The sequence below is a fragment of the Peromyscus maniculatus genome, chromosome 18, assembly GCF_049852395.1.
Source record: "Peromyscus maniculatus bairdii isolate BWxNUB_F1_BW_parent chromosome 18, HU_Pman_BW_mat_3.1, whole genome shotgun sequence".
NCBI lineage: Eukaryota > Metazoa > Chordata > Mammalia > Rodentia > Cricetidae > Peromyscus > Peromyscus maniculatus.
The window spans coordinates 1,377,701-1,392,528 of NC_134869.1; the positions used below are offsets into that span (position 1 = coordinate 1,377,701).

The 14,828-nt window shown below is 47.6% G+C and overlaps 1 protein-coding gene across 3 annotated transcripts in view; it reads left to right on the plus strand.

Annotated features, from left to right (window-relative positions):
* Syn3 (synapsin III) overlaps positions 1 to 14,828 on the plus strand; it is a 445,154-nt gene that overhangs the window by 365,809 nt on the left and 64,517 nt on the right. For all 3 annotated transcript variants that reach the window (XR_013045768.1, XM_016005489.3, XM_076554444.1), the window contains exon 7: positions 4,252 to 4,314. Coding sequence is in view for 2 of the 3 variants with exons in the window: in XM_016005489.3 (XP_015860975.1) it covers positions 4,252 to 4,314 (63 nt within the window). In the remaining variant the exon portion in view is untranslated. The remainder of the gene's footprint in view (positions 1 to 4,251; positions 4,315 to 14,828) is intronic.

The following is a 14,828-nucleotide window of genomic DNA, read 5'->3' on the forward strand; positions in this document are numbered from 1 at the left end:
TGAGAGGGCCATAACCCCTTCTATCCTATCAGCTTGGACCTAACCGGTGGCTCCAACTGCTGTGGTGTGACATGGGCTGGGAAGCATTCCTAGAAATGTACTGTTAAAATCTACTCTAGCGTAGGTGCTGTGCGGCACTCAGTTGTCTTCAGCACTATAACGAAAGACCAAAGTACCTGACATAAACAACGTAAGGGAGGAGGACTTGCTTTGGCTCCTAGTTAGAGAACTGAGTCCACAGTTCTGGGTATGTGGAGAAGCAGAACAACATGGAACAAGCTATGCCCTCCAAAGACACACACCCCCTGGCCCACTTCCTCTCACCGGGCCCCACCCATCTTCCATAATTTCCACTGCCTCTGGATAATATTTTTCAGGGTCTGAATCCATCACTAGATTAATTAACCATTGCTTAGTTCCTAGCCCTTGTAATCTGACTGACTGAAAATGCCCCCACAGACACATCCCGGGGTGTGCTTTACTGACCCCTTTGGTGACTCTCAATCCATCCAAGCCATCACAGTCAAAGTCTTGACACTGAGACTAATGTGGTTGTGTTTCTTCTGCTGTAGTTCCAGCCCAGATCAGCAGGTTCTGTGGGACCAGAGTCCCTAATCTCCTTCTCTATCACCCAGTTTTCCTGTACCTCTCCCTCTTACTCCCACAGTTAGGGTCTCCCTCCCTGCCCTCTCTTCTACTTTATAGTTGTGATCTTAGTACTTTTAGCTAAGTAGTTTATACTCCTCATTTCTTCCTCTTGCCACACCCTTGCCTCACAGTCCTACAAGTGGAGTATTATCAGCCCCGTTTGCAGACTGGAAAACTAATATCTGGCCTAAAATTAAACAGAGAGTAAGTGACAGACCCAGTGGCATGCCATGCTCCCTGCAGGTCTCCCCAGTGTAGTGTCGACCAGAGTGGACAGGACAGAGGGAAGAGAACACCCATCTTCTCTCCCCTCCAGAAACAAAGCCTCCAATCTTTTGATTGTTGAGTATGCCTACAGTCTGCAGTGATGGCTGAGTGTGATGCCTATGCCAGGTAACAAAAGATCCCTGGTGGGGATGCACTCAATGAGTGCCTCACACTGGTCAGAATGATAAAACGCCAGTCTCCCGAGGTTGGGGAAGCCACAGGCCCTAGGGAAGATCTAACACAATTATTTCGCTATATGAACATGATGTCAAACTGCCTGTTTATACCCGTAGATCAGTGCTGCCCCAGCCTTGCTCAGAGAAGCCTTTGTCTGCGGTGGGTGACAGTTAAAGCAGGAACTGATCGAATGCTAAGAATAAGAGTGGAGCTCAGCCCTAAGTGTGACATCCATGTCACCCTCTGAGGCTCAGGAAGCATCATGGAAAGGATTCAAGAGCTGGAGGATGGGGAGAAGTGAAAAGCTGTCTCCTGGACATATGACTGTTGCACCCCCAGAACTCACAGGAGCTGCGGTGGCTACTGCACAAAGCTGGCCCACCCGCTGCCATCGAGGGTGGGGAGAGGCTCTGGAGGCCCCACCCCTCCCTGAGGAGCTGTAGGCAATTAAAGGTTGGGGGTGAGAGAGTCATAGTCCTCAGTGGTGTGGCCCCTGGAGAGCCTTGTTACCCTAATTACACGCAAACAAATAAAAAGACTTGCAAGTAGGTGAAGGACTTGAGAGGAAGAAGGGGTGGATAAAAAATAGGGGGAACATAGTCAAAATGGTGCAAGTCTGTGTGTGTGCACGAGCGTGTGTGCGCGTGTGTGTGGTGTGTGTGTGTGTGTGTGTGTGTGTGTGCATGTGTGTATGAAATTGTGAAAGAATGTTTTAAAGCACAAAAACTGAAGTTTAAAGATGTATAATGATTTTAGGAATTATATGATAGTAAGATTACGAATAAATGCAAGGGAAGAATAAACACAGGAGCCATACACCAGTTCCCTCTAGGGTGGGAGAAAACGGGTTACATCGAGAAGAGAATTACATCACGGCCTTCAGCTGCGTGGGCAGTGCTTTCTTTCATCAACGTGATGTCCCAGTGCTCCAGTGCTGCTCTTGAAGTCTCTTTCAGATGGGAAATATTTTATAACCGTTAAACCAACAAACAATAACCACCAGAAACACTCTTGCCGCTTATTATTAGGTGCAAAGAGTGGGAAACAAAATTGGATATGCACTAGGTTCTCAATTTCATAAAAAAATAGAACAAGTAAAAAAAACAGCTATAGGGCTTTTCCCCAGACTAGCAGACAGAAGCTGGGACAACTGATATTGCCCTTTTTATGCTGAACAGTTTATTGCAGTTTCCGAACTTTTGCACTGAGTGCATATTGCTTTTGGTGTCAAAATCAAATGTTACTTCTTTATTTAAAAAGATAAATTGGTTCACCTTGAGTACAGGAGTATGGTAATGTTTAGCCTGAAATAAGGAGGAAATAATTCAAACTGAGTTTGGGGATTACAGAATCCAGTTCAAGTCTTCAGCTCTCAGCTGGCAAAATTTTCTTATCTGTAAAATGCTTAAGTAATAATAATAATAATAAATGAGTATCTTTCCAGATTGCCTCAAGGGGTATTGTGGGAGTGTGATGAGATGATGTGAACCTTGCTTTTTTTCCTCTCTCATTTTGTGAGACAGTACTTGACATACACAGCACAATGGAAGGAGGGCCTGCTGTGCTTCACCGCTTCATATGGGTCAGTCCATCATGGGGTGCCACAACAGCTCACATCATCGTAGAGAGGAAACCGAAGGGGCCAGGGCAGGACGGAGTTCCCAAGAGCACGTCCCCCAACAAGGACCCACCTCCGACATTTTACCACCTCCCAGCTGTACCGTCCTGTTTTGAGTCCACCAAGGGATTGATCCATCCATTAGGTCACAGTCTCATGATGTGGTCACCTGTGGAAATACACTCACAAACACACGTGGGAGTGTGCTTCATCAATCTCCTAGGTGTCCCTTAATACAACCAAGTTTACAATTGAGTTCATTCGGTGGTTTTGTGATCCACAGATGGCCATTGGGCAAGACTGTAGTAAACACCCAGAAGGAAAAGCTGAGCTCCCCGGGGGCCCCGATACATGAGGACAAGTGCATTGTGGGAACAACGCAGGACAGGGTGACAGACTATCTGCACAGCCTAGAGAAGGGGATGTGATGACCCCTGTTGAGGGACAGACTGATCCAAAAGGAAGAGACTGACGTCATTACTATGTAGCAAGGAGAGATAAACTTTGACCTCAAGAGAATAGACTCCTACAAACCAAGCAAACACCCTTCAGACGACATAAGAGTGACATGAAAGAAACAAGTCCAAGTGTCATGTGCACCCTGCTTCCTCTCAGTCTCTCCTCTCAGATCTCTTCATTTGTATCAAAGGGTGAGATGCACACACGCCTGGAGAAAATGTTGCTGGCAGAACAGATTGAAGCCCAGATTTTATACTCAGCCTCGTGTTGGGATTAGAAGTCTGAGAGCCTGGCAATGGAACAGAGCACCAGGCAGGCAAGGGCAGTTGCCTGGAAAACAGTGGGATGCTCCAAAGAAGCCACGGCCAGGAGACACGCCGTGCCTGTAGGGTATAACTGATCAATGCTAGCAGCAGAGAGGACATGAACTCCTGCAGTGGCCTAAAGAAGGCTCAGAGTGGTGAGGAGACTCGTTATTGGAGGCAGAAGTGTGCTAGAAGAATGAAGCTGCCATTCTCTGAACTCACAGTTTTAGAATTCCTGACATGGGACTGAAGAGATGTCTCAGTGGTTAAAAGCACTGACTGCTCTTCCAGAGGGCCTGGATTCAATTCCCAACTTCCAGTGCCCTCTTCTGGCTTCTGTGGACACCAGGCACACATGTGGTGCACATACATACATGTGGGGAAAGCACCCATGAACATAAACTAGTAACGTCATTTAAAAAAGAGTTCCTGCCATTTTCACAACCCTCCCATTGTGGGAACACTGGTATTATCTCCCCCATTTTGCAGATGAGGAAATGGGCAGGGATCCATGTAATGCCTTGCCTGCAGCTGTGCTGTGGAAAAGCCAGAATTCTGAATCAGTTGTCTGGAGCACCTCTGTGCAGACTGCTGGGGGCTCCCAGGCAAGCTGTTCTGAGAGCTCAGACGTGCGCCGGTGTGTTGGAGCTAGAGCACAGGGCTAACACCTGCAGAGGGATCCCTGACAGCATTCTGGGAGCAAATCTTTCTACAGAGCAGACAGCCCTGTGGCAATGCTGAGATTACTAATGAGGGATTTCCTCTTGTGTCTTTCAGCTCACAGCCCCGCATTTTCCCGTGGTGATCAAGCTGGGACATGCCCATGCTGGCATGGGAAAGGTACGTGAAGAGCTTGAACCAACACAGTCAGTACAACCACAGCCCCCCCCCACCGACTATCTGCTGCCCTCCCCACCGGCACAGTCCCCCAGGACTCCCCCAGACTATCTGCTGCCCCTCCCCACCGGCACAGTCCCCCAGGACTCCCCCAGACTATCTGCTGCCCCTCCCCACCGGCACAGTCCCCCAGGACTCCCCCAGACTATCTGCTGCCCCTCCCCACCGGCACAGTCCCCCAGGACTCCCCCAGACTATCTGCTGCCCCTCCCCACCGGCACAGTCCCCCAGGACTCCCCCTGACTATCTGCTGCCCCTCCCCACTGGCACAGTCCCCCAGAACTCCCCCAGACTATCTGCTGCCCTCCCCACCGGCACAGTCCCCCAGGACTCCCCCAGGACCACCCCCCCAACTATCTGCTGTCCTCCCCACCAGCACAGTCCCCCAGGACTCCCCCAGACTATCTGCTGCCCTCTCCACCGCACAGTCCCCCAGGACTCCCCCACTATCTGCTGCCCCTCCCCACCGCACAGTCCCCCAGGACTCCCCCAGACTATCTGCTGCCCTCCCCACCGGCACAGTCTCCAGAAGAAAGTGTCAGGAGGAATCCACAGTCCACCTCCCTCTGCTCCCACCTCACTGCTCTAAGCTTGCGTTGCATAGACTGTCTCTCTCGCTCAGCCTGAGCTCTGAACATCCCCTTGAATTGATAGCTTCCAGTTCTCCATGATTATAGCTTAAGAGACATGAAGGAAAAACCTTTGTTGGCAGTGATTCTTTGTACCAAGTAGCTATTACCTTCTCCTCGCGTTGTAAGCTCCTGTGTGATTTGTCCCTCTGTCCCCTGCTGGGCTAGCACCGCCAAAGTGCAAACAGGGCCGCACAGCAGGGCCCCTGGAGTCCGAGGCTTCTGCCAACTAAACAATGTATCTTACAGACCACATCCAGGGCACCTGTATTGGTTAGCCTCTCAGTTGCAAGTGTCAGAGAGCAACTAGCTTTGAAGAAAACAACCAAGCCATTTGGACCTCTGACTGAAGTCTCTCTTTCCAGCGCCATGTCTCATGGGAGATTGCTTGGGTTCATGGACCTACCTTCAATGCTTCAATGAGAGGAGAGCGGCATGGGTCGGCCCCAGTCAAGGGGAAAATCCAATCCTAGAGTTGTGGGCAGTGGGGAGCTAGAGCAGTATTCTTCTGGGACTCAGCAAGAGCTAAGTGTTGGGGGGGGGGGGGCTTGACCAGCTCAGACAGCTGTACAACTGTGCACTTCAGGCCTGTATTCTTCTCCACCTGCCAGACTGCCCTGTGATCTTCCCATTGAGGAGGCGTAAGGAGAGGGTCAAAGGTTCAGGGGGAAGCAGGGCAGGGTGGGGCAAGTTCAACACCAGCCTCTTGAGGCCTGCTCGCCGGTTAGATGGTGATTCGAATCAGCCTTCTGCCTCTGTGACAAAATGTATAAGAAAACCAGCTTCTAGGAAGTTTGTGTGTGTGTCTGGTTTTGCCTGTTTCAGAATTTTTGATTCACAGTCACTTGGCCCTGTTGGGGGCCTCTGCTGGTACAGTTCCCCACAGTAGAGAGTGTGGTGAGTCAAAGGTGTTCATGTGAGGGCAGCTGAAGAGCAAGACTGATAGAATCTGTGACAAGGCCACTCCCCTGGAAGCCCATTGAGCTATGAATCCATGGATGAGGTCTGAGCCCTCCTGAGCCAGTCACTCCCACCCCACCCCCCAAGCCTCTTCTTCTAAATTGCTACAATGGGGGTCAAACATTCAGCACTTGAGTTTGGGGAGGATATTTAATATCCAAACCATAATATCTCTGTGCAGACTCCTTAGAACATCCACAGGATAAAGAAAGGAATGTTTGCCTCTTTTCCCATTACTGTATCCCAGGACCCAGGATGGGTCTGGTGAACAGATGAGGGATCCCCCTCTAGAACCCTATTCCTTCTTTGCCCACCCCCTCCTCCACCTCTACAATCTGTCTCTAGCCTCCTCCTCCTCCTCCTTTGAGCTAAAAGTGCCCTCCCCATGGTTCCCAGTGGCCTTCATGCTAATTCAGTGGATAGTCTCCTGTCCTGAACTGATGTCTCTACATCGCTTAAGCTTTCTGAGAGTCCCTTCTCATCCTCAAACTAGCGTCTCTAGTGGCCTCTGATTCAAGTTTTTCTCCTGGCTTTCTTCCTCAGTTTCACTGATTACACCTTCCGTCTTTGTCAAGGACAAATTCTCCTGCACCACCCCTGACCATGGCCATACTGTAAGCACACTGTTATCTCTCAGCAACTCCCTCAGCTCCAGGTGCCATCCTCATGTCAACAGCCCCTGAGTCATATTTCCTGTATCTCCAATTACCTCCTGTGTTTTGTCACCATGTCTCCATGGAAACATCCCAAACAATGTCCATTATCTCTTCTGCCTCCCCTTCATCTTCTTCCTCTCCTGTGACTTCCATCTTCACAGCAGATACCTGTCATCCAGTTACTTCAAAACTGAAACCAAAGGACGAAGGTAGCTCAGAGGTAGAGTGCTTGGCTAGCATATCCCAGGCCCTGGGTTATCTTCCATCTCCAGCACAAACAACTCAGAGACAGATGAGTCATCTCTACTGTCTCCATGACCAAATGGTCACCAAGGTCTTGTCACTTGACCCTTGTTTCTCTAGTTGCCCCGTTCCATCTGTCCACTGGCACCATCTTGGACAGCTCTGGTGAAGTTAGAGGACTCCCAAGGACATAATTAAATCCCTAAAGCTTAAAATAACCCCCAAGAAGAAATAAGGAAGTGCCTACAGAGATGGATGTAATACATAGGCAAGAGGGATTTCCCAGAGGTCAAGAAATCAACCCCCAAAGCAAGGTGATAGAGACAAATAAACACGGGCTTTCAAGAATGCTGACATGGAGGAAAGGGGGCTTTTCTCCTTAGATTTGAAATGAGAAAGCTTACAGGGAACTCTCCGGGAAAGCTGACTGAGCAGATGACATCATGTTCATGCTGAGAGGGTAAAGAACACAACATGTACCTCCTACAGTCCTTGTACCTTCTCCCAAGAAGGGACATGGGCGGCTGGAGTCCAGCAGGGAAAGCATGCCCCGAAGACACCTGGTGAGGAGGTGTCAATGACTTGGTGTTTTGCAAAGCCCACTCAGGACCCAGTGGGTGCAGTCACTGACCCACCCTCAAGCACATGTGCTTCTGTGGTACACCCACAGACCTGTGCCTGTCTACCTGGGAGGTCAGACAACCAGCAGGACCCAGTCCCTGCCCTCAAAAAATTGTGGAGACCATCTCATATGTAAGGAAGGATAAAGGCAGGTGTGATGACAACCATAATCCCAGTACTCAGGAGGCTAAGGTAGTAGGGTCACAAGTTCAAGGCCAGCCTGAGCTGCCCAGTGAGACCCTATCTCAACAGTAAATAATATTTATACATGGGGCATGATGGAAGACTATGAGAAGACTGTGGAACTTAAAGGAAAGAACTCAATCCCACCTAGGACATGGAGTCTCTTACCACAGTGGAATCTCTCAAGCAGGGGAGAGCTGAAAGACCTCTGTTTTACACAATATGGAAATAATTTGAGCAGATCACGACAATTCAATAGATGGATTAATCCATTCATGACATCAGAGCCCTCACAAGCCATTCACCTCCCAAACCACCTGGGAAAGATGTCTGAATGAGTTGACACTTGATTTCAAAAGTCAAGTGGGTAGTGGTCAATGGCGGGACGAGTAAGAGTGTGCCACTGAGAAGAGCAGAATCGAGCTGCCAAGATGGCATGGGAAAGCTGCACAAGGCTGGGTGGGCCTGGAGGCTTAAGGAATACAATAAACCAGGAAAAAAGCAAGACAGAGATGGGCTAACTCCTTTGCATTAAAACGAAGAACAGTGGGTACCATGAGGCACAGGAATCAAAATCTAGGGACACACTACATTTGGGAGGTGCTTAGACAAGCAGGGTAAAATCACTGGTCTCCTGGTTAGTTTTTTGTTTGGACAGTTTGGAGTTTTGTTGTTGTTGTTGTTGTTGTTGTTGTTGTTGTTGTTGTTGTTGTTTTCAGCTTGACACAAACTGAAGTCATATGGGAAGAGGGAACCTTGATTGAGTATTGCCTCCATCAGCCTGTACACAAGTCCATGGGGCATTTTCTTGATTACGATCCATGTGGGCAGTACCACCCCAGGTAGGTGGTCCTGGGTGGTAAAGAAAGTAAACTGAGCAAGTCCTGGGGAGAAAGCCAGGAGGCAGCATTCCTTTATGGTCTCTGCCTCCAGGTCCTTGCCCTGACTCCCCTCTGTGATGGACTGTGATTTGGACATGCAGGCCAAAAACCCATCTCCTCCCCAAGTTCCTATTGGTTGTGGTGTCTATCACAGCAATAGAAAGAAAACTAGGGGGTGGATATGCTATGGAGCTTTCCAGAAGTTGGGGGAAGAAGTAGCAGGGAGTCTGCTTCCCAAAGGACACTAGGCTATGTCTGGAAACAATGTTAGTTGTTACAGTTGGGGGAATGTGGGGTCCTTCTGAATCCTGCCAGGAGGAAGCCAGGGAGCTGCTAAACACCCCACCATGCACAAGATAGCCTCCCACAACAAAGAACCATACAGCCCCAAACATCAGCAGCCTCAGATGGAAGGAAAAATCATTGCATTTGGGTAAAATTGATTTTATTTCCTCTGTTGAATATTTTATAAGACTGGAAACAATATGATGCTGTGGGAATTGTAGAGTTTGACATCTTTCAAAGTCCAGAGGGGATTCCCTATCAGTGGATCCATGGCTGTGGAGTCAACCAAGCACAGACCTGAACTGAATAAGAAAAATTGCCTGGATGCCAGCCTGGTCTACAGAGCAAGTTTCAGGACAGCCAGGGCTACACAGGGAAACCAAAAAGACAAAAGAAAAAAATTGCCTCTATACTGAAAATGTCTATTTTTCTTGCCATTTTTCCCTAACTGTGTGACAAGTATGTATATGTGCTGTATATTATAGGTATACAGAAAGTTCAGCTACTGTGCCATTTTATATAAGGACATGAGTATTCACAGACATGAGGTTTTTACAGTCTTCACACTATTAAGTTTTCAATGTTTCCTCCTTGGAAGCAGCACATCACAGCAACTAAGGATCTTCATTTGAATCTAGATTCCACCACTTGTGTCTTGTGATGCTGTAAGTTACCTAGCCTCCCGCACCATAGAAGGAACCATAGTTCCTTCTTTTGCAAAGCGAAAATAATGAACATATCAATCTCACATGCTGGGTGTATGGATTAAGAGAAACTTGTAAGTCGTAGCTCAGTGCCTGGAACAAGTGGGCACTTGGTGGATATTAGAACAAAGGATACCTGGACCTGCTCTGAGGACTCCAAATCCAGCTGAAGTCAGCAGGAGAGAGATGAGTAAGCAGTGTCAGAGACTATGAGTTCTTATACTTGGCTACAAGTTCAGTATGAGTCAAATGAATGTCAAGTTGCCAAAAACATCAGCAAATGCCAAATATGTATGGGTGAAAATGAGCTCCTCTGCATCACTCATTGAGAAAAATGAAATATAACTAAAAATGACAGGACTGATAACACTAACTGTTGGCAAGGACACAGAACCTATTGTCTAAAATGTAGCTAAAAATGAAGAGGATTGATAACACTAAGTGTTGGTGAGGAGGGGGGGACCTATTGTCTAAAATGTAGTTAAATGTAGCTAAAAATGAAAGGATTGATAACCCTAAGTGTTGGCAAGGACAGGAACCTATTGTCTAAAATATGGCTAAAATGTAGCTAAAAATGAAAGGACTGATAACACTAAGTGTTGGCAAGGACACAGAACCCATTGTCTACTGAGGTGAAGACAAAGGACTTCTTTGGACATGTCTGGTTCTAAATGCTTCATGCACAGACCAAAGCGGTTGTTTATGGCAGTTTTGATGTGAGTCAGAGTAAGCCCTTTCTTGCTGGTGTCGATTCTGTCAGTCCCTTAGCCACAAACATGAGAGCATCAACTATGACACCATCAGCATTAGAAAACAAGTTCAAGGCATCCGCTAGGGAGGCTCAGGCAAATGGATGGCTTGAGCCCAGGAGTTAGAGGCTAACCTAGGGAGCATAGTGAGACCTTGTTTCAAACAAAGAGTCAAGTGTAAGTCCCAAACATAGTGTGGTGGAAAACACGTAGCACATTTCACCAGGTTCTGACCTGACTTCCCATGCACTGGTTACATGCACTTCAATTTCCACAACTAACCCAGACACAATAAAGTCCCACCTAGGGCTGTAATGACAACAGAATAAATACATCCATCTGTGCTTAGGAGGGTGGCAGGTAAAGCTGGCATACGTTCACTGCAAGAAAGCTTCGAAGTCCAGTAGCAAATGTGAATTATTATTTTGATTAACCACTTACTGAGCTAAAGCAAGCAGCTGCTCATAACAAACAAAGAGGGAAGGAATTTAATTTAGTTCTGGGTAAACTCCTAAAATAAGGGCAACAGCTTCCAGCACAAGCAGCTAACCCCACCTGGGAGTTGCCCTGGGCTTACTTCCCCAGATTCTCCCTGTCAGAGTTTGAATTCCAGCACCCCACTCAGAAAATAAAACCTGAGGCTCAGAGAGGAGCAGGACCTTGCCCAGGCCACACAGCACTAGAATATTCCCCCAAACAGAGAAGAAATGAGAGTTGAGATATTTGGCCCCATTCACACTTTTGAGACAGGAATGTAGTAATTGTGATAGTAATGCAAACTATAGCAATGCAGAAGTCTCCTTTATCCAGGGATGATAAGTTCTACCACCCCCAAGTGAAGGCCTGAAACCACAAAACGTGCCAACGTATGTCTGCAGTTTTTACAACTTCCCTTTGGCATATGCAAATTGATAACTCTTGCAAATTTCAGGATCGCCATAAGGTAAAACAAGGGTCACCTGACCCCCAAGCACAGCAATACCGAGACTAGTGGTTTTCAACATTCCTAATGCTGCAACCCTTTAATACAGTTCCTCATGTTGTGTGACCCCCAACCATAAAATTATTTTCATTGCTACTTCATAACTGTAATTTTGCTACTGTGATGAGTCATAATGTAAAGATCCATGTTTTCCAATGGTCTTAGGTAACCCCTATGAAAGGGTTATTCAACTCCCAAAGGGGTCAGGACCCACAGGTTGAGAAATGCTGGTCTAAACAGTAGTTCTCAACTCTGAGAACTACTGAGTGGCTCACTGGAGGGTAGCATATACTGCACGGAAATGCTGAAGAAGGATGGTTCATACCAGGAGCAGCTAGCTGGGAGGAGGCTGGGACACACTGTCATCATTCTACTCAGAGTGGCATGGGACAAAAGTTTAGGAATTATTTATTCCTGAAATTTTCCATTTGATATTTTCAAATTTCAAATAGCTGTGGAAAGCAAAACCATGGGTAAGAGGAGACTATCATAATCACAATAGTGATTAAAGGAACCAATATGATAGACAGATAATATAAGATAGATATGAGATAGATAGATAGATAGATAGATAGATAGATAGATAGATAGATAGATAGATAGATAGATAGATTTTGTATTTACAGATGGGGAAATTGAGGCATGGGCAATAAATGGTGGAGTTGGAGTCCTGCGGCAGTCTGGCTGAGCTCAGAGGAGTAAAGGCTGTGGCCACTGAGATGATAGCAGGTTTCGGAGAACTAGAGGTCCTAACTCTTCCTGCTGCATACACAGCACTGCCCTTCTGAAAGGAAGTGAGTGGCAGGGCTAAGGCACCCTGCAGTAGTTCCACATGTTCTGGAGGACCAGGTGTTGGTCCCCGTGTGCAGTGCTTGCAGCAGCCGCATCATCTCCCACACTGCCACTTGCCCCAGTTCCCTGCCGTCATCAGCTCCAAGCAGCCTGGACTCAGCTCCCTTCCCTCAGGCTGACTCACGTAGCAAGCTTTCCCAGCACTGTGCTCTGTCAGTGGGAGGAGGTGGTCCTCAAACTCCATGCTGGAGAGGGTGGAGAAGAAAATAATCAAGTGGAGGACTAGGGCCCAGGGGAGCAGTTAACAAATCAAAGATTCTTCTGCCACTGGGAGTCTGCCAGAAAGGAGAATCATCGGTGTCCTGTGGTCAGCAGAAGCTTGTAGAATGTGAGTGACTGCCACGTGCAGGAGAAGAATGGTCAGGGCCCGGCTTCCATGAAGAAGGGTAATCCATTGCGTATTTATACACATACACGTTTCACACATGACCACATGAACAGCCTATATACCCTTATTTTTATTTCTGCCTTTGAATACTAAAATACTACCCTTCTAAACTCTCAGAGGCTGGGGACAGGTATTCTATGGCTCTGTCAGCCTAGTATGTGTCATACTGAAGACAGAGTCATGGAAATCAGGAGGGAGCTCATTTTTCTAGCAAGGATTCAAGGCTTTGATCTTCCCCTGTGGATTTCATCTTCCACTTCCCACATCCTTGTATCATCCTTGGTTCACTGGAAAGAGCTTCGGCCTAGATTCAAGAAACCTGGACTGTCCTGCCAGCCCCTACATCCCTAGGGCCAGCACTGTTCCTGTGGGCCAGTTATTAACATAAATGCGGTTTCTGCATATGTGCATGAGCATATTCTACTCACCCATCACTTGAAGAGCTGAAATGCAGGAGATGGCATGTGACTGTGGAGTCGGGAGGAAGGCTGCGGAGGGACATGGCTTCAGACTCCAGTATTCCCTGGTTGTGAGCTTGCTCTGCCATTTGCCATCACCGGGAACTTGAGAAAATGTCCTAACTTCCCAGGACTTCTATCTCACTGAGATAGCTCAGAGCAGATTTTGGTGTTGAGCAAAGGAGGAAAGAGAGTGCATTAACAGTTTCCACCTATCTGTGTGAGAGGATGCACCCTCTGAGCCTGCAAGCATCCCTGGAAATTAATTCTAAGCCCTGGTTTGCACAGGTCCCCAGGGGTCATCTTATCAAGATCAAGGGTTAGCAGCAGAGAAGAGCCGGGACACTGGGTAAAGTGTCCTGTGTGGCATGAAGATCTGAGTTCAGATCTGTAGCACCCATGGAAAAGCCAGATGTGGTAGCACCTGTTTATAACAGAGATGTTGTGGGAACAGAGGCAGGTGGATCCCAGAGCCTCCTTGGCCAGGCCAATCTAGCTAAAACAATGAGCTCCAGGTTCAGAGAGACCCTGTCTAAAAGTAAGGAGGAAAGTGGTAGAGACAGACATTTGACATTGGTATCTGGGCTCCACACATGGACACACACAGGTGTATACACGCTTCACACACACACACACACACACACACACACACACACACACACACACGAGGGTCAGGATCAAGTTCAGCAGGTCCTACAGCTCCCTCTTCTTGCTGCCTAGTGAAGAGATATCAGTGACCTTGGTGTTTTGCAAAGCCCCCTCAGGACCCAATGGGTGCAGTCACTGACCCACCCTCAAGCACATGTGCTCCTGTGGTACACCCACAGACCCGTGCCTGTCTACACTAGGAGTCGGACCACCAATAGGACACAGTCCCTGACATCAAAAAATTGTGGAGACCATCTCATATGCAAGGAAGAATAAAGCCAGGTATTATGACAACCATAATCCCAGTACCCAGAAGGCTAAGGTAGTAGGGTCATGAGTTCAAGGCTACCCTGAGCTGCCCAATGAGACCCTATCTCAACAGCAAATAATATTTATACAAGATTTATACATGGGGCATGATGGAAGACTATTCCAAGACTGTGGAACTTAAAGGAAAGAACTCAATCCCACCTAGGACATGGAGTCTTTTACCACAGTGAAATCTCTCAAGCAGGGGAGAGCCGAAAGACCTCTGTTTTACACAATATGGAAACACTTTGAGTAGGGTACAACATGGTCATAACAATTTCATAGATAGATTAATTCATTCATGAGGTCAGAGGCATAAGGAACACCCTGGTGGAATCATTTCTTCCCAATAAAAGGCAAAAAGCAAGCTTGGGGGAGAGTAGATGTCTAAAGGACTCCACAGAGCCCCACCGAGGAGCATACAGTACCTTTGAGACGAGCTCTGACCTTTCACGGAATGACCCTCGCTTTCTGGTCCACCGACCTCACACCAGGCCTAAGGCCAAGATCAGTAAGATTCATCTCAGAGAATGAAGAAAAGGTTGATGACTATCAAACCTACGTTCCAAAAAGTGTGTACCCTGCCACCTGCAGGCCCTATCTGTCTCAGGGACAGAAGTCTGCCCACAGCCGCCTATGGAAGAACTAAGAATAAGTCACCTTTTCTTGTGGATGTCAACACCCTCCAGGGAGCGCATCATATCTAAAGAAAGACAAAACCATCTTGGAGCAGATAAGATTTCCTTCCTGTTTCCCTGTCAGTGTCTGCCAGCATATCCTGACTCTGTGTATATATATGTGCCTTTCTCTTGGGGGTCTTCAGCAAGAGGAGTTCCACGTGATCGCTGGCTCCTACGCTCTCCCCACTGTTAGACAGTCATAGAGAGAGTAGAATGCAGGACTAGAGAG